The 25,411-nt window shown below is 45.8% G+C and overlaps 1 protein-coding gene across 1 annotated transcript; it reads left to right on the top strand.

Moving 5' to 3' along the window:
* The first annotated feature begins 368 nt into the window (after positions 1 to 368).
* On the top strand, positions 369 to 25,260 carry SLC35A5 (solute carrier family 35 member A5). Its single transcript, XM_066620061.1, has 8 exons — positions 369 to 431; positions 1,705 to 1,818; positions 5,927 to 6,079; positions 6,776 to 6,874; positions 11,684 to 11,817; positions 14,438 to 14,505; positions 19,491 to 20,280; positions 22,552 to 25,260. Exons 3-8 carry the CDS (start codon positions 5,950 to 5,952, stop codon positions 22,618 to 22,620), a joined length of 1,290 nt encoding a protein of 429 aa, XP_066476158.1. The 5' UTR covers positions 369 to 431; positions 1,705 to 1,818; positions 5,927 to 5,949; the 3' UTR covers positions 22,621 to 25,260.
* Positions 25,261 to 25,411: the final 151 nt, after the last annotated feature.

Below are 25,411 nucleotides of genomic sequence, written 5' to 3'. Positions count from 1 at the left end.
TTATGCACTTCCGTTATGTTCTAGCTGTTCCCCATAGAGTCAGAAAAGAGCTAGAGTCACAGTCCATGGCTGTCCTGTTATGCACTTCCGGTCTCTTCTAACTGTTCCCCATAGAGTCAGAAAAGGGCTAGAGTCGCACTCCATGGCTGACCTGATATGCACTTCCGTTATGTTCTAGCTGTTCCCCATAGAGTCAGAAAAGAGTCACACCACATGGCTGACCTGATATGCACTTCCGGTGTCCACTTCCAACGGGCCTTCTAGGCGCTATATCTCCATGTTTTTAAAATGATTTTTCACCATAGAGATGGTGCGGTGTAGAGCGTCACCTCCAAGGCCGGAAGTTGTCTGCTCGTGGCTGCGGGCTGAGTGGCTGAAGGCTAATGGGGGGAGGACGGTAGTGGGCGCAGAGAGGGCGGAGAGGCTGGCAGGTGAGCGAGGTTGCCTCGTCGCTGGCACCGGTCCTTACACGCCTTGGGGAGTGACAGCCCCGCCCTAGGCAGGCCTACTCAGAAGCATGCCCCACGAGAGTGAACGGGGCTTCCTCCCGGGAAAGCGTGGACGGGACTGCAGCCTCAGAGCCCATCCCGGGCAGGTCTACTCAGAAGTCAGTCGCGTTCTGCTCCATGAGGTGGCAGTCCGGTGCACACTTCCTGGGAGGAGGCCCGTTGAACTCGGTGGAGCTTCCTTCTGAGCCCTAGTGTCCAGCAGGACCTGGGCTGCCTCCTGCTGAGTCCCCTCCGTGTGAGGGAGGAGCACTGAGGCCCCCACCGCCTTCCCCTCTTCAGCTGCGGACCAGACCGTGGGGCCCAAACTCTTGAGCCCCAGGACCCACTTTTCAGAACAACACTCTGCGGGGACCTACCTGGGCTGCCAGACTTTTAAAAGAGGAGATGTAATAACCAGGAAAAAAGGCCTCTACTTCAAATTGCGTGTTGGGAGAGTAAGGACGACAATGGAACTTATTCCCTTAGCCAGCTGTGGAACTCCCTGCCACTTGAAGTGGTGATGGCAGCTCCTCTAGATGCCTTTCAGAGGGGATTGTACAGATTTCTGCAGGAAGAGTCCATCATGGGTTATAAGCCCTGATGTGCACGTGCCACTTCCTGGCTTCGGAAGGAGGCCACCTCAGAATGCCGGAAGCTGGGGAGGGCGCCAGGATGTGGGTCTCTTGTTGTCCTGGGGCTCCCTGAAGCACCTGCTGGGCCTTTGGCCTGATCCAGCAGAGCTCCTCTTAGGTTCTCGTTACCATCAAACCTTATCTCTCTGTGTTTACACCTGCTTGCAAACTGCAGGAGCTGAGCTCTTTGCAGGTTAATCAGCAGCTACAGTATCTGATTTTTCAGTAGCCTCAGGGCTTGAGGCAATTAGTCACCTGGTCTTTCTGTCACCCTTTGGTGGCCCACCAAAAGTCAGGTCACAACCCACAGTTTGGGAACTACTGCTGTATACTGTATTTTGGAAGAAACTATCCCAAACAGAGGCAAGGTTGGGTGATTCTCCCATTTGTATAGCTCGGTTCATGGGACATTGATCTGCTGTAGCAATTAAGGGTCCTGAGCTGGAGAGCCGGAGGTGCAAATATCACCAAAGCTACAAATTCATCAGAAGGCTTAATACCGGCCACAGTTCTCTCAACTTGCTTTTTAAGGGATTGTCATATCATTTGTTATCTGTTAACTCTCTTTCTGTGCCTTTATTAAGGGTATAAGGTGCCAAACAATAACTGAAGAAGCTTTTCCTTTGTGGATTTGAAGTGATGGGATAGCTGTGTCATGGGATTGCTTCTAAAAGCCTCAAAGCAGAACTAGTGAAAAGGTAGGAGCAGTATGTTAACATTGGCCTACCATTGAGGGGTGTTGTAAATATTAATGGGATAATGTTGTCATCATTAAAGAATGTTTGTATTCCGCTTTGCGACAAAACGTCAGAATGAACTTTACGTAGCAAAAAACAGAATTATTCTCAAAGGCTCAAATTCTAAAAAGACTCTGAATATAGAGTTTGTGACGTTTTAAACACCTGAAATGTGCTAATTGTGAATTATCTGTGTTATTTGTATGAATGCAGATGCATTTATACATCTGTACTGAGACAAAAGTGTTGTTCTGTGGCCATTTATGCTGTTTCACCACCATGTTAGCATGAGGTCTCCAGAACAACATTTTAGCAGTAATTGCTATGAGTTTCCATCCACTTCTCTTTTTTTCTCCCATAATTCTAAAGATTTGTAGTGATGGTTAGGAATTTTGTTTCTGTTTTTATGGAGGAATTCTGATGTCTTCCCTTCTTTTCTGTTTTCTATTGTAAAACTGGAAATGGTTTCCGATAGCTATTTTTAATTTTTCTAAGGCTTGGGGAGCCCTGCAGAGGTGTCTGCATGGGGGAGGTAAGTGATAAAACCTTCCGGGGCTCTCGTTGCTGCCTTCCCCGCCCCTTAAAGGGACAAGTGTTTCACAGGCTGGTGGGTTGCAACCCACCAGTTTGGGAACACTGCTTTAAATAGATGTTGGGATGTTTTTTGGGTTCAGTCCTAAACATGCTTACCTGGGAGTAAGATCCATTGATCACAGTGGGACACCTGAGTAGACATGTATAAGCTTGTGCTGTTAGGGCAGCGGTTCTCAAACTTTCAGGGAGTTTGAGCCCTGCTGTCTTGTGGGAGAGGGGGGAGGCAACAATGCGATCGCCAGGATCGTGTTCCTTTGGAGGGGTTGCTGAGACTTACCAGAGCCTGCGCCAGCCTCCTGGGGGTGCAGGGAGCCCTGCGCCAGCCTCCACAGGGCTCCCCAACATGCAGAGACAGGCATAATGATTGCAATCCACTTTCAGTTTTGTGATTACAAACCAGAAGTGGCTTGCAATGTTATTTGTACATTCTCCACTTGTTGGGGAGTGCTGCCGAGGCTGGTGCAGGGCTCCCCGCACCCCTGGGAGGCTACTGCAGGCTCTGGTACGTCTCAGCAAGCCCCTGTGCCCCTCCAAATCAACGCAATCCTGGCAATCGCATCACTGCCTCCCCCCTCCCCACCCCTTAAAGGGGCAGAGGCCAGGGCTATCTGGCTGGGGTGTCACGATGCCCCAGTTTGAGAACCACTGTATTAGGGTTATACTTTGAGAGAATAAAATCAAGCTTCCCACGATAATTTTATGCGTTGTATAACTATCTCAGATGATTTCTTAATAGCTGCAAGCATTGAACTGAAATAGAATTCAATAAATATTCAAATTCAAAAACATTCAATAAAATCACATGATTTAAACATTAGGTTTCAGTGTCTTTTAAGCATTACACGCAGTGGTGGGATTCAGCCGGTTTGCACCGGTTCTGCAGAACCGTTACCTAATGTAGGTATTGGTTCTGAGAACTGTTTACTGGAAGGGTCTCCCCGGACAGCCTAGGCTGGGGCACAACTGGGAGAGGAAAGTGCGTGAGAGGGGAACCCTGCTGCTGCTGCGCCAGCGCCTCACCCTCCTTCTCCGCCCCGTCCGTCCCTCGGCGCTCTGCAGGGCGGTCATAGGTCCCAAGTGGCGAGCTCTGCATCAGCTGTCCCATCTCAACCCTTGTCGCGCCTCCAGGGCAGGCAGACTCATCATCGCCAGGCTGCTGCTGGTGCTGTCCAGGGTTCCCTTCTCACTCCCTTTGCGCGATACACTGTGAGTGAGGCAGGGAGGGGGCTGCTTGGTGAGGAGGGCACGCGCGGGGGACCTGCTCAGCGAGGAGGAGACTGGAGGGGAGCAGCAGTGCGTCTCTGTTTCTGCTTGGATGAGGGCGCAGTGTGCACACGGCGCAGGCAGGCAGGCAGGCGCCCTGGGAGGCTTCTTGGCTGGCAGAGGTGACTGGAAGCTTCAGGAGTGCAACCAGCCCTGTGGATGCTCTTTACACCTGGGGCATGTGGTGGGTGGGGAGGCAGGTGAGGCAGAGCCTCCCCTCCAGAATCCTTCAAAAAGCACCACAACCATGTCAGGTGAGGCAGAGCCTCCCCTCCAGAATCCTTCAAAAAGCACCACTGCCATGTGTGAGGTGCCGAAGCACCCAAAACCCACACACAGAGCAGGGAGGGCAAAGGACCAGGCAGGCAGAGCATGTGGGTTGTGGGTGCTTGGGCACCTACACAGCTGCAACACTTTTGAAGGACTGTGGTGGGGAGGTTCTGCTTCACCTGCCTCCCCACCCACTGCAGGCCCCTGCTTTGCACTCCCTGGTCAGTAGCAGCCCTCAAACTTGTGGGAGACATGCCACTAGAGTAGACCAAAGTGATGGGTAACTGCTGTTGCCTGTTGGAAAGCAACCTAGAAGAACAGTCCCCTTATAGTACTTTTTTGCTCATTAGCGAAACTGTCCTTTAAGGCTGCCATTCTCTCTCAAACCCTGGAAGTCAACAACTCCCTTTGAACTTGTTGGGCTTCTGAGTAGACGTGCATTGGATTGCAGAGTTGGAAGTTGGAGGGGGAAGCTTTAGAGTTCACTGGAATTCTTTTTGGGGCTGGGTGGTAAAAGTAATAGAGCAGTGTTTCTCAACCAGTGGTACTCATACCACCAGTGGTACTTGAGGTGGTGCCCATTGGTACTCATGGCAGGACCCCCCCCCCCCAGACCTCCATTGCCTGGCAGTGAGACCAGCAATACAATGCAACAAACAGTGGTAGGAGGCTCAGTTCTGCTTTTCTTGCACTCAAAAAAGCCCTCCCATCTACCCTGGAGCCCAATCCTATGCATGTCTACTCAGAAGTAAGTTCCATTATAGTCAATGGGACTTACTACCAGGAAAAAGTGGATAGGATTATAGCCTGAGCCTCTTACTGTTGTTTGTTGCATTATGTCTGGCCTCTTAGTATGGAAATAACTGGTGATAAAGTCATTCCAGTTACTTCCAGTTGTACTTCCCAGAGGTGGGCCATGCAAAATGGTACAGCAGGCGAGAGGCAGATGCTGAGGAATGCTGTAATAGAACAAAAAAGAAGGGGAGATGTAAAGATGTTACTATGCTGTTGTTGCTTTTGGTTGATGATGGTCAGACTATGTGCTCAGTGCTCTTTTGCTGACCAGATGTTCACCACTAAAAGTGAACCAGATCCTTGAGAGGATTGACTGCTCTGGTAAAAATCACCAAGTTCCCACTGAGAAGGAAGGTGGCCCAGCTCAAAGCCCAGTGCAGCAAGTTGGTTTGTGCAGATGTGAAGGTGCTATGCTGCTGTGGTGTCTCCAGAGGTTGGTAACCTGGAGCCTTGGCAGTTCCCGCCTCCTTTTCTTGGTGCTTTCCTGATTTCATTATACAACTGCCTTGAGAATTCAAGAAAAAATGTCCATTTGAAGTGTGCATTTCAGCCGCATGTTTATCCTACTTGGAAACTAGTGACCAGAGGCCTGTAAGTGTGACTATAGGGGACAGAATTGCAGCCTCACAATTTGGATTTAGACATTGGGTGCGTGTTAAAGTTACAGTGCAAACCTATGACTGTCTACTCAGAAGTAAGTCTCATTATGTTCAATGGGACTTACTCCCAGGAAAGTGTGTACTGTACAGTATAGGAGTGCAGCCGTAGTCTTTCAGCTTCCTTTGCGGCAGACAACTGAAGCTGAGTTGCTCATTGCTCATTAGGACATAGAACCTGTTGTTAATTTATTTGAATCCCACCACTGATTACGCTCAAAACTTGGTTGAAAGTATTTGGGCAGGGAGTGGATACTTGTAAAAGTTTAAAGAATGTATAATTATATGCATTTTCCTTGCTTTTTTAAGATTAAGAACCGACAAACAGCATTCTGTGTTACAGTGAAACACATATAGCAAAGTACATTTTTTGTGCAACTTTACTGTGGGAAAATCACGAGTAGCCTATTGAGAACTTCGGACGGTAATAAAGCCTATATTGTTTTTCTGAAAGGACTTGCTTGATACATATTTTACTTTGCTGTTCAAAGATCACTGTCAACAAGCCAACAAAATGGAGTCCAAGTGCTGCAGTCAGCCTGTCCGATGTTCCAAGTCAGCAATATACACATTCCTTCTAGGAGGTGCCTTTGTTACCTTGGGATCAAGTCGTATCCTCCTGATGAAATACTCTGCCAATGAAGGTATGTTAGACTTACAGTGATTGTTTATCAGAGTCCTGTCTCTTTTCAAGTTCTCTGCCAATTCTTTTGTTTTTGTATAGCAGTCTGGATTCCTTTCCCAGAGCCACTTAACAAAAAGAAGAAAGAAAGAAATCCTCTTGGTAACGTAAAAATCTTTTGTGGTATCAAGCACAACCACAACATCTTGGTTTCTGTAACTTTATTTAATATATTTCTATTCCACTTTTTTATAGAAAATTATATTCAAAGTGCCATATAAAATTCAAAACATCAACATTGCTAATTTTATTTACATATTTTGCTACTAGTGGGGACAAGGGTGAAAGAGCAGAAGATGTGTGATCTAAGAGTAATATGTGTGGGGAATATAGGAAAAATCTGTAGAACTCATAAGTCTCACCTTTTTGAATTCTGAGAGAGCTGTTTGATCTCTTACCTGCTGAGATTTCTATGGAAATAGCATGTACGTTTTCATATATTTTTTCACAACCTTATGGTTTAGAAGCTTGTTTTTTCTAGAATTAAAAAGAAAAAAGGAAAGCTAAGTTTTTCAGTGATCAGAATTCCACATCTCCATCTGTGTTGTATATACATGAGTTCACAGACTAGGCCATGACCCACCTCTTGTACATATTTTGCTTGTCGGCCTGAATAGTTGTGACAATTCTGGATAAGACCTGTTCTGTCTTTTCTCAGATAACAAGTATGATTATCTGCCTGCAACTGTGAATGTGTGCTCAGAATTAGTTAAGTTGGTCCTCTGTCTGATAATGGCACTCTGGGTAACCAGGAAAGGTAAGCATGGCTAGACTCTTCCACATTGTTTAGCTAAGGACATGTCTTCTCTGGCTGTTTGCTATATGACAGTACAGTTTTGGACCTTCTGACTCAAACATCTGGCTTGCATTATCTCCAGTGGCACAATACAGGAGGTGTCATTACGATATTGAACACTGGCATGAAGACAGAAATGTTTCTCTCCTGCAGCTTTCTGTGCTTCATGAAACTTTAGGCTCTGAAGAAATCCTACTGATCTGGTATCCTGTTTGTCGTCCTCGCCTGTTTCCCTGGGCTAAAAAAAGTCTTTATTTTTTGTAGTTTTAAAAATAAAGGATAGACTTTATGGAACTGGACAGATTCAAATAAGTCATGATCCAGTAAAGAAGGTCTATTATTTGATTTTCTCCGTCATTATGCCTCTTAGATTATGTCCTTATAACACTTAATTCTCCCTCTTGGTCTTCCATCTTGCCACCAATATTTGTCAAATGTGTTCCAGTGATCTTTTGAACAGTAATTCTTTGTAACATATAACCTGTTTTTTAAACTACTCTTGTTGAAAAGTGGTATATCAATCTAAATAATAATAATATTCTGCGTGTTTTGTGGCTCTTGTCAGCTTCTTCACAGTACATCCGTACTGTAAGGTGGGTCATTGGGTCGTCTAAGAAAAGAGGAATCAGTAGCCCTGTGCTTGGTATCAGTGAAAATGCTGGAACTTCTCTTTCTGCTTCTGGCTCCGTTGCTTGTGTATATCTGGGACACTTTGGTTCCAAATAGAAGTGCATTAGCGAAGCTCTTTGAGAACATGGTTCTGGTCTCACTCTTTTAATTAATAAAACATGAATGGTAATTCCTTTGAATCATTTAATGCTTATGAAGAAAGCTCAATAGATTCATGGCGGCATTAAAGAAGAGCACATGGATGCTTTTTGTTCCTTCATGGAGTGAAAAGCCTTGCTAGTCAATTTTGCTATTTCATAAATCAAGTACTGTACCTGCAAACTGTTTTCCCCAAAATGGCCAGAATCCAAAGAGCCACAGCTAGTTCCATGCATCCAGAAAGTCTTTGTGGCATCATTTCTTGAACAGCTGCCACTGGGGAGGTATGGCAAAATGAGACAGTTGGAAAAGCCATTTGTGGTCAGGCATGGGGGTCTGCTGCTCAAAGGGGGATGAAAAACTCTCAACAATCGTACTGGGTGAATACAAATTCTCAGGTTAGTGTAAAGTAACTATTTGGATCCTAGCCTATTGGTGCTATTAGGGGAAAAATGCCAAGGGTGCATTAAGTCCGTTGCTTCTCTCTCTCTCTCTCTCTCTCTCTCTCTCTCTCTGTGTATATACTTGCCACACCTTTTTCCTTGTTATTTTGGACCCATTCCACCTTGTCTGGGGTTACTATGCTTTAGAACTAGGGTTCCCAACCCATGGTCTGCTGACCACTGGTGGCCTGCAGCGCTCTCCCTGGTGGTCTGTGACCTCTCTGGTGGAAAAAGAATGCCCTTCCAGGAAGAAAAAAGCCTCTGCAGCGCCAGCAGCCAATCAGAGCATAGCCTTTCTCAGTCTCCTGCCTCCCCCCTCCACCTCCCTTCCCTCCTTGTCTGTGAGTGCCCAGACAAGCGAAAAAGTGAAGCGCAGGCGCCTTATAAGGTGTGTGCGTTTGTGCAGCCTCCTGGCTTAGTTGCATGCAGAGGAGAGGTGCCCTGCCGCTGCTGCCTCCATTCCTTGACCCTGTGTCTTGAGGTGAGCCCTCGCAGCCTGGTTTTTCAGGCGTCAAATCAGGACTGCAGCCAGCCTGGGAAGTCTCTTGGGCGGGCGGGCAGGCCACCGCAGGAGGAGGAGGAGGTGGGGGGGGCCTGAGGAGGGGAGGAATGGGAGTAATGAGGAGAAGGAACAGGCTCCCAAAGGCATCGCAGGCTAACTGGCTGGGGGGTTTCCCTGGGAGTGGGTTTCTCTGGATGTGATTTCCCTGGGAGTCTGGACTCCAGCTGGCCAGGGAACACAGAGGAAGGGGGTTGGAGGCAGTGTGGCAGCAGGAGAGGGGAGAAACAGTATGCTCAACCCCCAGCCCTGGTACCCCCTCCCCAGTTGGCAGGAATGGGCCCCTGGATGTGTTCTTCTAATGCCCAGGGGTGGAGCAAGGGATCCAGGCAACCAGGTTTTGGCACCCCTTTTGGAGAGGGAAACAGGCAGCACCTCTGCTGTCTTACTGCAAAGTACAGCAGGTGCAACCCCTGACTCTTCCTCCTCAGAGAGCAGCAGCAGCTTTGTCCATGGGGAGCCCACCCCACACTTGGCCAGTTCCCCTATTTCCTCAGATTGCAATCCTATGCATGCTTACCATGGAGTTAGCCCCATTGACTATAATGGGACTTACTTCTGAGTAGACATGCCTAGAATGGGGCTGTTAGTCACACTGTGGCTGTGATGAACTTCTCCAGAAATTTCTCCAATCCCCTTTTAAAGGCATCTAGCCTAGACACCATCATTACATCTTGGGGCAAGGAGTTCCACAGACTAATGGCAGAGTAGGCAGCTGTTGTTTTGTGGCTGCAGCCTACCTATAGGCTTGCTCACACTCTTAGCTCCAACCAAAGTAGTCCACAGCTAGAACATGACAGCAATTAGAATAGGAAGTGGCTTTTTTCCCCCTAAAGACCTTGCAGTGCACACCAAAAGGACTTTTCTTCCTGAGACTTGCAGCAGCCATTCTGAGATGTCTCTCTGAGCTGGTGCTTCCTTCACACGTCTCTTCTCCTTCAGGACCCACCTGCCTAAATTGTGTTGAACACTTTCCTAAGGACTCTGGACTCACAAGGGGGGGGGGGAGCAGGGCCAGGGCTGTGTAACAAAAGGAACTGTGGAGGGATGTGTGTGCTTTTTGTTGGCTTATTTAACTACCTTGCATGGCTTTTCTATAGTCCCCTTGTGCTTACCCTCTCCCTTTTTGAGGTGTTTTTCTACACTTAAAAGAGGCAAGGGCTGTGCCTAATGTGGTCTGGTGTGGAGGAAAAGAGACTGGATTGAATTGGGTGGGTGTGAAAACCTCTGAGTTGCGGGGGGGGGGGGGGAATTGTTTTGTGTTCCATGTATTCCATGTAAACCCAAGACTTTCCCAGCTAGTGAAGCAAATGCAAGCACAACCACCACATTAATTATTAAATAATCTTCATATGTATTACAAATTTAATTGTATTTTTTGTGTGTGAGGGTGGGGGGTTGCATGTGGTCCCCGCCATCTCCAAATTTTGCCTTAGTGGTCCCTGAGCTCCTAAAGGTTGAGAACCGCTGCTTTAGAAAAAGCACTGGCTTATTGTGCTAAAAAGTCACTATAACTTTTTAGTAACGTGTTATAACCAAGCAGCCTTTTAAAATTTTTTAATTTGGGCTAGCTTTTAACCTGTAGATGAAATGTTTTACGGGCTTTTAATCCTTTCTTTTCATTATGCTCTAGTTTTATTGCCGCGTCAATGCTCCTTTATTGCTTGTTTGTTTTATGTGCTGTTTGTATATGATTTTATGGTTTTATATCTTTATTATAAGCTACTTTGGACATCATTTTATGATCAAAAGGTGGGTTGTAAATATCCACAAAAAGTACGTAACATAAGCCAGTAAAAATTGTTCAGTGGACCTAAGAACATAAGACAAGTTCTCCTGGATCAGACTGAAGGTTTCCACACTGCCAAAACAAATGTCTCTTGGAAGTCTGCAAGCATAGCTTGAAGGGCTATTACCTTCTCCCTGGTATGCAGGGCTTGAGTGCCTCTGATACTGGAGGTTCCCTATAGGAAGCATTACAAATAACCACTGATAGATCCTCTCCTTCAAGAATTCGTCGAATCTCATTTTAAAGCCATGCATCATTCAAAGCAACCACTTGCTTTGAAGGTCCATTTGATCCTCCTTCACGTGATAGAAGTCCTTACACTGACTTTACCCTTTTCATGCATTTTCATGCAGTAGTTGTCTCAGTCAGACTCAAGTTAGTAAAACTGAGGTCACCACAATAGAGAACATTTGAAAGCAACCTCTTTCTCTGATATGTTGGCTTTCATTTTTCCCACATAGGGACAATCTTACAGAAATGCCTCAACATATATAAAAGACATGGAGAAGTGGCCACATAAGCACCTTCAACTCACTGGGAAGAAAATTTAAATTGATCTGAATGGGAAGGCCAGCAACCTAGAAACTATGGAGATTAGATTTTAGAAATTGTGGCTCAAAGTGTGTAGCTGAGTTCCAGAAAATATGGAAGAATTTCCTGTTTGAGTCTGCCCAGGAGATTCTCGATTGTATTTTTTGTGCTTTGCATTTCTTTAAAACTTTAATAATTGCATCCATTAAGCAAACAGTAGATATAGCAAATGGTTAAGCCAGGGGTGTCAAACTCATTTCATGCAGAGCGCCAAATAGCATTCATGATGCCTTTTGAGGGCCGGAAGTGATGTCATTAGGCAAGAAGTGATGTCAGTAAACTGGTCATAACCAAAAATATGCACCACTTTTTCTCACTTAGGAACTCATTAGTTGCAAACGACAGAAGAGAAAATACACAAGTCTTGATTATCTTTCAAGATATGGGAGAGCCTAATTTTCATGTGGGTTGCCCTTTCAGCAGTAACAGCTCAGCACTACTCAGCAGCTGAGAGCCTAAGGGCCAGATAAAAAGCTTCTGCAGGCCGCATCCAGCCCCCGGGCCTTACATTTGACACCCCTGGGTTAAGCAAACAGTTCCTATGTGTACATATATGTTGGTAATTAAATGCATTTAACTAACTTTTTTGCCCTCCTTCCCAAATTTGTTTCCTTTCTCAGGAGGATATTCTCATAGTGGATTTGGCTGCAGCTCATGGAGGCAGTTCTGTAGCTACATTAAGTGGTCAATTCCAGCCTTTCTTTATTTTTTGGATAATCTGATTGTCTTCTATGTGCTCTCCTACCTCCAGCCAGTAAGTAATGCTTTGGAAATACAGGATGTTTTCTTTACTCTGAGGCCTCATGTAAGTTTTGGTTGCAGACAGATGTCCAAGGTATTTTATACTTAGACAGGGTGAAACCAGGAGACCTTAGATGAGTCAGCTTTCCTACTTCTTTAATTGTTCAGATGTCAGGAGAGCAATGGCAAAAACAGCTAAATTGGATACTTTGGCCAGAGCAATATTGCAACGACTAGGGGATGGGTAAGGCCAAAGTAGTTTTAAAAAATTATTTCAACAGAGGTTAGTTGTGCAAGATGTATTTGGTAGTATGTATTGGCAACCTTCAGTCTCGAAAGACTATGGTATCGTGCTCTGAAAGGTGGTTCTGGCACAGCGTCTAGTGTGGCTGAAAAGGCCAATCCGGGAGTGACAATCCCTTCCACACCGGGAGCAAGTGCAGTCTGTCCCTGGTCTGTCTCCCTGGCTATGGGCCTTCCTTCTTTGCCTCTTAGCCTCAGACTGTTGGCAAAGTGTCTCTTCAAACTGGGAAAGGCCATGCTGCACAGCCTGCCTCCAAGCGGGCCGCTCAGAGGCCAGGGTTTCCCACTTGTTGAGGTCCATCCCTAAGGCCTTCAGATCCCTCTTGCAGATGTCCTTGTATCGCAGCTGTGGTCTGCCTGTAGGGCGCTTTCCTTGCACGAGTTCTCCATAGAGGAGATCCTTTGGGATCCGGCCATCATCCATTCTCACGACATGACCAAGCCAACGCAGGCGTCTCTGTTTCAGCAGTGAATACATGCTAGGGATTCCAGCACGTTCCAGGACTGTGTTGTTTGGAACTTTGTCCTGCCAGGTGATGCCAAGGATGCGTCGGAGGCAGCGCATGTGGAAAGCGCTCAGTTTCCTCTCCTGTTGTGAGCAAAGAGTCCATGACTCGCTGCAGTACAGAAGTGTACTCAGGACGCAAGCTCTGTAGACCTGGATCTTGGTATGTTCCGTCAGCTTCTTGTTGGACCAGACTCTCTTTGTGAGTCTGGAAAACGTGGTAGCTGCTTTACCGATGCGCTTGTTTAGCTCGGTATCGAGAGAATGAGTGTCGGAGATTGTTGAGCCAAGGTACACAAAGTCATGGACAACCTCCAGTTCATGCTCAGAGATTGTAATGCAGGGAGGTGAGTCCACATCCTGAACCATGACCTGTGTTTTCTTCAGGCTGATTGTCAGTCCAAAATCTTGGCAGGCCTTGCTAAAACGATCCATGAGCTGCTGGAGATCTTTGGCAGAGTGGGTAGTGACAGCTGCATCGTCGGCAAAGAGGAAGTCACGCAGACATTTCAGCTGGACTTTGGTAGTAAAGCCAAAGGAACTAAGAAGCTTCCTCTGGACTCTTAGGGCACAATCCTAACCACTTTACTTTCCAGCACTGGCATAGCAATGCCAATGGGACGTGTGCTGCATCCTGCAGTTGGGTGTCACTCATGGAGGCCTCCTCAAAGTAAGGGAATATTTGTTCCTTAACCTCAGAGGTGCATTACCCTTATGTCAGTGCTGGAAAGCACTGACATAAGGGGTTAGGATTGTGCCCTTATTTATTTAAACAAGCTATGTGTCACCCTTCTGTGAAATGACACTCATGACTTTAAAGTCTGGTTATTTTACACTTCAATGGATAAACTGAACCAGTGGAAAAGATCACAAATCCCAAATTGTAACTGAAACACATCAAATGGTTTATTGACTTATGGGAGAGACAGCAAAGCGCATGCGATTATAGAGCATATAAAAACATGAAATAAAAGTGAAATTGTTAAAGCAACCAACCAAAGATAATATCAAAATTGTAAATGTAAATCAAGCTACAGAATACAGCAGAACCAAATAATACCATTTTGCAGTAGTCCACCTAAACTCTTCCTGCCAGATACTTAAAGCCTAAAGCCTGCTAGATAAGTTTCAGGTTGCAATCCCAAATGCAAACTCCAGAAAGCAAGTCTCAGTAAATACAATGAGTTTCAGCCTATACAAGACCGCATCAGAACTTCCCTAACTGAACCCAATAAATAATCCCCATAAGTTAAAGGAAAATACTCAAATTCATAACTGCCATGCTTGCTTGAATCTCTCACTACTAATGGGCGAAGTTGGAGAAAGATTCTTTAGGAAAAGGATTGTTAGTCTACAAAAATAACCCAAAAATGAAAGTAAGTTCACAAACTTGAGGAAAATCTATGGGCAAAATAAAACCATAAAGCAGAGGTTCCCAGGCTGGGTCATGACCAACCAGTGTGTCTAGCCCATCTTGCTCATGACTTCTAAATGACTTCTGAAGCTTGAGGAAAGCAGCATGGATAAAAGTCATGAGTTCTGCATTGGGTATTGCAGTAGAAATGGGAAAAGGAGAGGTGTCAACTTCTGTTTCTTTCCTTGCTTTTTTGCAATGGATGAATATTAATTTCTTAGGGCCTTTCCAGGAAATCAGTGCAGTGGTGTCCAGTACTTAGCCATTTTTTTCATTTGAAGGCAAGGCTGTGGGACTTCTCATTGCAATTTCCTTAACTACAGTATTAGGGCTTCCTGTTAACCACAGCTAATGGGTATTCTGTTACTAGGGTACATTTTGTTTGTAACTGTATTCTGTTTTTCCCCCTAGGCCATGGCTGTGCTCTTCTCAAATTTTGTCATCATAACAACAGCTCTCCTCTTTAGAATAGTGCTGAAGTAAGTAGCGAAGGAAAAATATTCTTGTCACTTCTCAGTTTCTTCTATTGATATTAAAATTTGCCAAGATCTCTTTAAGTAAACAAGAATCCAAGGGGATTTGAAAAAAGTAGCAAGCTAAAATAAGTTTAGTAGTGTAATCACTAAGGTTTCTGTTGCCAGAGTTGCTACCTAAGGGAAGATTCATTTCCGGGCTCTAAGGCTACAATCATGAAGTCTTGATCCTATCCCTAACATTTTGCCCTAGCCCTGTAGAGCTTTCTCAAGGGAATAAAATAAAACTAAAATGTAGTTAGTTGATACCTAAAACAACTGAAACTTGGAACAGAATATCATGCTCTCCTGCCTAAAGCTCAAGGAGCTAAGGCATTTTCTTAGCTTAGAGCTCCAAGTGAATTTCAGTAGTTTTAGGTGTCAGCTAACTACTTTTTAGTTTTATTTTATTCCCTTGAGAAAGCTCTACAGAGTTAGGGTGAAATGTTGGGATAGGATCTAGACTTTGTGATCGTAGCTTTAGAGCTTGAAAACGAATCTTTGCTTAGTCCACAGTAGTATAGCCTTTTGTGCACTGGCCTACAAGCTGTAGCTGCTGATGGATCCTGATTCTCTTGCTGTGCTGTCTGTTGATGACTAAGGCTGCAGTCTAAATAAACACGGGTGTAAGTCCCACTGAACTTTCCAGGACTTAATGTGAATAAACATGCAGAGGATCCTGTTGCAAATAAACCAATGCAGGGGAAAGCAAATTCCCCTGGCAATGCAGATGAATTCGGAACCAGGCACTGATAGGCCCTCCCAGTGTATTCTGTTTTCTTTGGCATCTTGCACTAGGTTGTCTCATTTACTCAATTTCCAACTTTGGGCCACCTAGGTTGCAAGACAGACAGCCCAATTCAGCGCAGATCTCCATGCAGCGGGGCCAGCACAGGCTGCACTGCATCCTACGAAGGGTTTTCGGCTGCTAGAGGTCTCCTTAATGTAAAGGAATATTTACTGTGGGGTAAGAGACATTTGTCCCCTTGCCCTGGGGTAAGTCCCAGCAGCCGCAGTGGGGCAACTTGCACCTGTGCAAATTCAATTGCTGGCGAAAGTCCATGTTACCCATGTCAATGGAACAAGTCTGGGAACGGGATAGGATAAGGCGCACACCAGTGCTGCTAATCCCGTCCCCCTCCTGGGACCAAGTGTGACCCCCCAATCCCTGCTAGTTTCAATTACTCCTCTTCCTCAGCATTCAGCGTCACAATTGCCTCATCTTCTAATGACTGTGGAGGGAGAGCTGAATTCCTAGCATTCCCTCCAGCAGCCATTAGAGGAGATGACATTGGATGCTGAGAGAGAATGAAAGCCCCCCCCCCTTGCCCACTTATCTCTCTCATCGGTATCCAGCACTGTTGTTTCTGCTGCTTTCTCAAATGGCCATCAGCCATTAAAGGAGGAGGTGGTGGTGAGAGCAGCAAGGCAACTGAATGCTAAGGGAGATGGGTAAGCCCTCTAAATCCTCCTCTTGGCATCAAGCACTGCCATCACCTCAGACTCTGCCTCCTCCAATGGCAGGACTGTTGAGAGCCCAGGATTCACTCCTTGGTCATCAGTCGTAGTGGTGATGGCAGCAGTCCAGGTTGCTGGGAGAGAGGTAAAGCCCCAACCCCTGCCCATTTATGTCTACAAGGTAGACGTGAGACTTTGCTTACGTCTCCGTTGGTGTCCAGTGCCACTGCTTCTTTTGATGGCTGTGGAGGGAATGGTAGACTCCCAGCATTTCCTCCACCTGCCATTAGAAAAGGCAGTGGCTATGCTGGACATGGGGGGGGGGGGGAGGTAAGCCCTCCCAATCTTCCTCCTGATTCCTTATATATGTTCTGTTCTTGGTTTTATGTATCATAGCATGAGTCATTTATCACATTTTCCAGGTGTTGTAGGAAGCTGAGAGAGGTTCTTGGTCCCCCAGGTGCCTTTCTGAAGAAGATGGGCAGCCATTGGCAGGGGTCTGTGCTTTAGGCACTTAGATTCCTGGGGAGTGCTGTCTGCTGAGCCAGAACATAAGAACATAAGAACAGCCCCACTGGATCAGGCCATAGGCCCATCTAGTCCAGCTTCCTGTATCCCACAGCGGCCCACCAAACGCCCCAGGGAGCACACCAGACAACAAGAGACCTCATCCTGGTGCCCTCCCCTACATCTGGCATTCTGACTTAACCCATTCCTAAAATCAGGAGGTTGCGCATACCCATCATGGCTTGTACCCCATAATGGATTTTTCCTCCAGAAACTCGTCTAATCCCCTTTTAAAGGCGTCTAGGCTAGACGCCAGCACCACATCCTGTGGCAAGGAGTTCCACAGACCGACCACGCGCTGAGTAAAGAAATATTTTCTTTTGTCTGTCCTAACCCGCCCAACACTCAATTTTAGTGGATGTCCCCTGGTTCTGGTATTATGTGAGAGTGTAAAGAGCATCTCCCTATCCACTCTGTCCATCCCCTGCATAATTTTGTATGTCTCAATCATGTCCCCCCTCAAGCGTCTCTTTTCTAGGCTGAAGAGGCCCAAACGCCGTAGCCTTTCCTCATAAGGAAGGTGCCCCAGCCCCGTAATCATTTTAGTCGCTCTCTTTTGCACCTTTTCCATTTCCACTATGTCTTTTTTGAGATGCGGCGACCAGAACTGGACACAATACTCCAGGTGTGGCCTTACCATAGATTTGTACAACGGCATTATAATACTAGCCGTTTTGTTCTCAATACCCTTCCTAATGATCCCAAGCATAGAATTGGCCTTCTTCACTGCCGCCGCACATTGGGTCGACACTTTCATCGACCTGTCCACCACCACCCCAAGATCTCTCTCCTGATCTGTCACAGACAGCTCAGAACCCATCAGCCTATATCTAAAGTTTTGATTTTTTGCCCCAATGTGCATGACTTTACACTTACTGACATTGAAGCGCATCTACCATTTTGCTGCCCATTCTGCCAGTCTGGAGAGATCCTTCTGGAGCTCCTCACAATCACTTCTGGTCTTTACCACTCAGAAAAGTTTGGTGTCGTCTGCAAACTTAGCCACTTCACTGCTCAACCCTGTCTCCAGGTCATTTATGAAGAGGTTGAAAAGCACCGGTCCCAGGACAGATCCTTGGGGCACACCGCTTTTCACCTCTCTCCATTGTGAAAATTGCCCATTGACACCCGCTCTCTGCTTCCTGGCCTCCAACCAGTTCTCAATCCACGAGAGGACCTGTCCTCTAATTCCCTGACTGTGGAGTTTTTTCAGTAGCCTTTGGTGAGGGACCGTGTCAAACGCCTTCTGAAAGTCCAGATATATAATGTCCACGGGTTCTCCCGCATCCACATGCCTGTTGACCTTTTCAAAGAATTCTATAAGGTTTGTGAGGCAAGACTTACCCTTACAGAAGCCATGCTGACTCTCCCTCAGCAAGGCCTGTTCGTCTATGTGTTTTGAGATCCTATCTTTGATGAGGCATTCCACCATCTTACCCGGTATGGATGTTAGGCTGACCGGCCTATAGTTTCCCGGGTCCCCCCTCTTTCCCTTTTTAAAAATAGGCGTGACATTTGCTATCCTCCAATCTTCTGGCACCGTGGCCATTTTGAGGGACAAGTTGCATACCTTAGTCAAGAGATCTGCAACTTCATTCTTCAATTCCTTAATAACCCTTGGGTGGATGCCATCAGGGCCCGGTGACTTATTGATCTTTAATTTATCAATGAGGTCTGAAACATCTTCTCTTTTAACCTCTATCTGACTTAACTCCTCAGTCAGGAGGGGCCGTTCGGGCAGCGGTATCTGCCCGAGGTCTTCTGCCGTGAAGACAGATGCAAAGAACTCATTTAATTTCTCTGCCATCTCTAAGTCTCCTTTTATCTCCCCTTTCCCTCCCTCACCATCCAGAGGGCCAACCGCTTCTCTGGCGGGTTTCCTGCTTCTAACATATTTGAAGAAGCTTTTATTGTTCCCCTTAATGTTGCTGGCCATGCGTTCCTCATAGTCTCGCTTGGCCTCCCATATCACCTTCTTACATTTCTTTTGCCACAGTTTATGTTCCTTTTTATTCTCCTCATTAGGGCAAGACTTCCATTTACGGAAGGAAGCCTCCTTGCCCTTCACAGCCTCTCTAACTTGGCTGGTTAGCCATGCGGGCACCCTCCTGGATTTAGTGGAACCCTTCTTTCTTTGCAGTATACACCTCTGCTGGGCCTCTATTACTGTTGTTTTAAGCAGCCTCCATGCACTCTGGAGAGACTGGACTCTTTTTACCCTCCCTTTCAACCTCCTTCTAACCAGCCTCCTCATTTGAGGGAATTCCGCCCGTCGGAAGTCAAGGGTTTTTGTTAGAGATTTGCCTGGTATTCTTCCCCCAACGTGCACGTCAAAACGGATTGCAGCATGATCACTGTTCCCCAATGGCTCAGTAACGTTTACATCTCTAACCAGGTCCTGCGTACCGCACAAAATTAAATCCAGAGTCACCTGTCCTCTGGTGGGCTCCGTGACTAGCTGATCTAAGCCACAGTCATTTAGCACGTCAAGAAATCCGGTTTCCTTATCGTGACCAGAACACAAGAAGAGAACAGAAGAGAAGTGTTGAATGCCAGTGCAGCAATAGAGGGCCAAGAGGACCAGAAGCAGATGTGTTTCTGCTTCTGGCAGGGATCAAGATCCAAGGGAGCAGGAACTTGAGCTGGGTCCTCATGCATAAGATGACTTGCTGGGGCTCTGAAGTCGGCTCTCTGAATGTTCAGGCAGGCTGGTGCTAGAGACTATATGGCCGTCTTGAAGGACAGAGCTTAGTCTGGTGGGCTTGCAGTGGAGTGCCAGTGGTTCAGGAAGTAAAGTACTAGCACTCGGAAGCCTGGTTCAAGACATAGGCACCAAGCACCTTATGCTTTGCTCTTTGAGATTCCCGTGTGGAGTGGTTTCATGCCTGTCAGTGTATGTTTCAAAAGTCTTTCTTATCTCCCTGCAGACGGCGGCTCTCATGGGTACAGTGGGCATCTCTGCTGATTTTGTTTCTATCTATTGTTGCCCTCACTGCTGGGACAGGAAGCAACCAACACAGCTTGACTGTACATGGATTTCACCATGATGCCTTTTTCAACCATTCAAACAGTTGCCTGCAGTACACCAAGCCAGAGGAGGAGTGCTGGGGAAGGGAGAACTGCACGACCGCCTGGCTGTTCAGCTTCAGGTGGAACGTCACCACGAGCACCACGGGGGCCTTGAGACACCTTCGACTGGGTATAGGACACCTACTCATAGTACTGCAGTGCTTTATCTCTGCCCTGGCCAACATCTACAATGAAAAGATATTGAAAGAAGGAGGCCAATTCAGCGAGAACATCTTTGTACAGAACACCAAGCTGTACCTCTTCGGAGCGATGTTCAATGGCCTGATGCTGAGCCTCCGCTCTGAACGCCGCCGCCAAATAGAATACTGTGGGTTCTTCTATGGCCACAACATGTTCTCTGTGGCCCTTATTTTTGTCACTGCCTTCCTGGGGCTTTCAGTGGCTTTCATTCTGAAGTTCCGAGACAACATGTTTCATGTCCTGACTGCACAGGTCACTACGGTGATCATCACCACTGTTTCTGTCTTCGTTTTTGACTTCAAGCCTTCTCTGGAGTTCTTCTTGGAAGCTCCAGTGGTACTTTTGTCCATTTTTATCTACCATTCCAGCAGCCCTGGTAGCGTGGAACACACTGTCCAATGGGAGAGGAGCAAACTTGGCGGAGGTGCATGGGAGCGCTCCAGCGGGGTAAGGCTTTGAACTCATTCCCTGTAAGACCATTGCATTGGCAATCTGACCTGGCCTACCACTGCACTGCTGCAACGCAAGCTGAATCTTTCCTTGCAATGCCAAAAGCACCTTCTTATTCCTGGCAAATGTATGATTCTGCTCTACTAAATCTTTCAACCTCTTCAATAAAGAAACTTCCTTGTAAGACCCTGGCAGCTCAGGGCCATGGGTTTGCTCATGCTGCATCCTGTTACAGTGTGGTACAACTCCCTGCACTCTCCTCCTGCTTTGAAAAAGCCCCCTGTGCTGTTAACCTCTGTGAAGTGTAGCCACACCACATAGCACCTTTCTGGATGGAATACTGGCCCAATGGTGCTGATGTGGTGCTCTTGCTTCATTGCAGGGAATAAAGTTAGCTTCCATCACTGGAGCAAAAGTGTCATATTCTCTTGGGCCAGTGCTGGGAACTTCCCACCTGATCCTTCTACCTCCCCACCAATATAAGCCTCTTCCTTCCTTTTCATGGTCTGCTTTGCTATTGTGCTTTTAAGAAGTTTGGACAATGTGCCTTTTCTAGGACATTATTCCAAATAGCCACCACCTTTCTCAACAGTGAAAAGTTTCTAGCAGCACATTCTGGTGATGTGATGGAATCATGTCTTAATTGTCAAAACATCTACTTTTTTGAATTGTCGGCATAGTTTAATCTGGTCGCTGTGGGCCCAAATCCAATTTTCACTCTCTCTTCAGCTGTTGCCTCCCCCTATTTTTCTTCTTCTTTTTTATAAATGTTAATTGCAGATTCCTTGTGTCATGTTTAGTTTGATCCTCTGATTGCCACATGAAATCAGCTTAAGTACACTTTTAACTCTGCTAAAAAGTGGCTGCTGCTACAGGTAACAGACAGCAGAGGGCGCTGCCCACAATTAGATCTGCTCCTTAGAAATGTGTTGGTACTAGTGGACCCAGACTCTTAAAATCATGGCATCAGTGCCAGGAGGAGTGTGTAGGAGGAATTGTAGCATTTCTTACAAACATCCATGAGGAGGATTTAATTTCTGTCGCATCTAGTTCCCAAGTACAGCTCTCGAAATTGCACAGCTGGTATAACAATTCCATGGCAACTGTGGTCAGCATACAGTCTCAGACGTTGCCCTGGCTGCTTTTTAAATTTATATCCACTTCTGCAAGGTGCTGTTACAAATAGATGTGCAACATACTTGAATTGACTGACCCTGTTGTTGAAATCAAAATCTGTCAGAGAAAGGAAATAATGAGCAGTAGCATATAAAATACTGACTGTATGCTTATCCAAAAGAGAGGAATAGATGGTCCCACCAACTCACTTCAAAGTTAGGTTGATGACAGAGCAGTGAGACAAACGGTAAATAACGTGGGATCCATCGGAGTTATTGTACCTTACGAAGCATCCAAAAGAGAGTAAAAATGTAGTTCCTCAGTTGTATGGTTTTGGCTGAGTTGTCTTAAAGTGACCATTTATTATGGCCAAGCAGAACATTTGTACAATCTTTACAATAATTATTTGCTGTGAAGGCACAGTGAAGTGATAATATTCCTTCATACATTTAAAAAAGAAACAGTAGATCAGGCTAAAAAATATATGGTGGAGTCTTGGTATCCACGGGAAATCCGTTTCTGGACTTTCCGCAGATAATGAAATCAGCTGGTTCCAACCCATAGGGACTCCAAACGCGAGTTCCGGTTGTGTTAGAAGCATTTTGGAGGGCCATGTATCCAGCACATGACCTCTACGGGCCTCAGAATACTGTCCAGAGCAGTTTAAAGGGTACTTCTGTTTTTTGCTGTGTTATAGCTGCATGTGGCCTCAGAAAAGGTCCCACCGGAGAGTATCTCTGGTGGCATCCGGGAGCCCAGATCCAGCTTCCAGCATGGATTCGGAACCCGTGGTTATTTAAAACCGTGGGTTCCGAATCCACGATTAGGGAGTCTGAACCTGTATTTCAAATGTGCTGCACTAGTATAAGGGACGTGATGTCAGCTTTTAGGTAGCTTTTGAAGATGCTTTATATGGTGTCAGACTCTTGGCTTTTCTTGTATGTTTTTATTGTCAGCCACAGTGGACATCATTTTATGATATAATGGTGGGGTGTAAATGTCTACATAAATAGATGCAACCATTTAGTTTGTTGTTGTCTTCACTGACTGCCAGGGTTTCAGAGAGGGATCTTTCCAAGCCCTGCCTGGAGAAACCAGGAGTGTTCAGATTTCTGTGTTCAAGTGTTGCCTTTTTACTCTTGTTTTCTATAGGATGGAGAAGAACTTGAGAGACTTACCAAGCCAGACAGTGATCATGATTCAGAGGATGAGGCCATATAGGAGGGGTTTGATTCATTGAATTCCAGGCACCTCTTCTCAAGAGAATGGAGTTTCAAGAGCGGAGATTCTTGTTCATAAGAAATGTGTGGTGAGATTTTCTTTTTTCATGAAGGAGGAATTTAAATTATGTGTGTTTCACCAAGTTGTGCAAGAAGGTATGAATGACTCAGTACCACCAAAGTGAAGATTTTGCAACAGTAGAGCAGTGAGCTTGGCATGAAGCCGAAGATGCTGTGTGGATGCAGACAGCTCGCATTGGAAGCATCACTTCTGGCCCACGTACTGTATGCGAAGACTGCTGATTGTTTCCCAGCTTTCTGAAGTGAGGTGAAGCTGAGCAAGGCTCCTCTGTACAAAGCTGATTGGCAACTGGGGGTTAAATCAGATTCTGGTGGAGCCATAGAAGCTGCCTGTCTTGGTACATTCCAAAGGTGCATTTTGTGTCCACAGACTGTATTTGAGATTATTGTATATGCTGCAGTTGTGCTGGGATGCCTACTGACTACTGACTTTCCTCACGTGTCAGATGTGTTTTATACATTAAGCTTTGGTGAATTCCTGATATGTATATACTGCAGAGAACCATAGCTATTCCTGGCTCCTGATACATCTGTGATAAGTGTTGAAAATGGGCATTTGTGATGTGCACAGTTATGTTTTTAGATTTCCATATAAAATATTCTACAGGAGCAGCTTAAAAATGTGATGTGAGAAGCAGCCCTCTGTGGTGGATGCACAATATAGTAAGGCCCTGCACAAACCTTACAGGTTGCTCATTGCAACTGGGTGTGCTGTATCATCATATCTGTGAGTAGAAGACTCACCATTTGTGTGTGTAGTGCCTTCTGTAAAAGCGCAAAACCATTTTCTTCCTATAATCACAAACCGTGAAAGCCATTCAGCTGATGGAAATGTTATGTCTAAGTATATATTTTAGTACAGCAGTGGTGAAAGCTTTGAGAATCGGATTCCAAGATGAAGATGTGGATAGTGAACAAATGATGCTTTTCGGTCAGATGTTGCTTGTGCATCTCAGTGCCAGTGAGATTCTAATTTCATTTGCTATAAAGATGTATTATGGTGCACTCCCAGTCTTTAAACACAAAGTCCTCAAAATGTACTGTGTTGAAAAGTGCACTGTCAAGGTCATCTGTGCAGGTTAGTATAAAGTAGTCCACAAAACATTTTCCAAAGCTGCATCAGAAAGTGATTTGAGTTGTATGCTGAAGTGATGGCAAATTACACTTCTGGAATGAATTACTACTTTTCCTGGGTGATTAACAGCAGGCTGGTCAGTGATGTTTTAAACCAGTGAGTCTTCAACTTGTGAGTCATGATGCCATGACTTGTGAGCCTCACAACTTGTGAGTCATGATGCCAGTGGGGTCGCAAAGCCTCATTTGGGGGAGTCACAGCTACCTTTCAAAGCCGGAGCAGGAGAGGGCTTGGATCCAGTCTCATAGTGGTACTGCCTGATCAGAACGGAGTTCTTGATTTAATCCCGCACAGCCTCTTCTCACTGTCTTGTCCCACAGCTCCTAAGGCCAGTCCTGCTCTGGCTGCTACCTCACAGGGTTGTTATGAAGACACAAGAGGTGTGGAAATGGGGTGTGTGGGGTAGGCTGATCGGGTCCTGGAAGAGAGGTGGAAACAGTGATGGGTCCCTGGTCTCATTATTTATTGGGCTGTGGCACGAAAAGGTTGAAGACCACTGTTCTAAACCCACATGTTGTATATCCAGTGAATGCAATTACCCTCTTTTCTTAAGTTGTAAGAGATATTACTTAAAACAGAGATATTACTTAAAACAACCAGTGTGGACTGTACTTCATCCCAAGTGGTGTCCTGATTAAGGGCCAAATTCTATCCAATTTTTCCAGTGCCAGTGCAGATATGCCAATGGGGAATGCACTGCATCCTGTGGTGGGGAGGCAGTCACAAAGGCCTCCTCAAGGTATGGGCACATTTGTTCCCTTAACTCAGGGCTGCATTGCAACTGCACCAGTGCTGGAAAATTGGATAAGATTGGGCCCTAAGTCTCCTCCTAGGTACTAACATTGTTCATTGCATTGATACTCAATTGCCTGCAAAGTTCTCACATGACTCAAGGGGGAGGCATCACAAAGAACATTGTCCCCTTAACTTGCCTGTTAAAATGGCAAATTGACATGCCTCTCTGTGACTGAACCAACTTGGGAATAGACACCCTCATCTGTGATTTGTCTGTTGTTGTGTAGTCTGTCACCTGCAATTCCTGTGTGTGTAGTGCAACTGTGCATAGTGTAGCACAAGGGCCAAAGACACAAGGGGATTAAATATTTATCAGTTGTAAAGGCATATCCTCAAAATTTGAAATTTAACGTATAAAAAGCAAACAGTGCAAATGGAGCAAAGGGGATTGAACGATTCTGACATTGTATGTATATTACCCTTGCTAACTGGTCAAAAAGGTCCTTTTTCAAGTGGGGCTCATCTTTTATTTAGCAGGGGGAGTAACTGTCCTTCAGCACAGTGTCTTTTCTAGTGGCTAGTGCTGGTGTTCATCTTTTTAGATTGTGAGCTCTTTTGGGACAGGGAGCCCTTTATGTGGATTTTTCTGCATTCTGTTGAAAAACAGTATATAAATATTCTTAATAATAATATTTTGCACGGTAGTATTTTGTGATTATTTTTGATGACACTTGAATTGTTATGTGGGCCTTTCACTACTTCCATTTCGCACTTTCAGCCCGAGTTCTTACATGTAAGAAGGAGGCAGAAGTATTGTCAGCTGGAATGCATGGAAGTGTTA

This window comes from Tiliqua scincoides, chromosome 3 (genome assembly GCF_035046505.1).
Source record: "Tiliqua scincoides isolate rTilSci1 chromosome 3, rTilSci1.hap2, whole genome shotgun sequence".
In the NCBI taxonomy this organism is placed as follows: Eukaryota; Metazoa; Chordata; class Lepidosauria; order Squamata; family Scincidae; genus Tiliqua; species Tiliqua scincoides.
The sequence above is the reverse complement of the archived record's forward strand: the minus strand, read 5'-3'. Positions and strand labels throughout refer to the sequence as shown.

Coding starts and splice junctions, on each gene's coding strand:
- SLC35A5 (XM_066620061.1), top strand. CDS start 5,950: ATGGAGTCCAAGTGCTGCAGTCAGCCTGTCCGATGTTCCAAGTCAGCA. Junction 6,080..6,775: donor GAAATACTCTGCCAATGAAG/GTATGTTAGACT, acceptor GTCTTTTCTCAG/ATAACAAGTATGATTATCTG. Junction 20,281..22,551: donor CATGGGAGCGCTCCAGCGGG/GTAAGGCTTTGA, acceptor TGTTTTCTATAG/GATGGAGAAGAACTTGAGAG.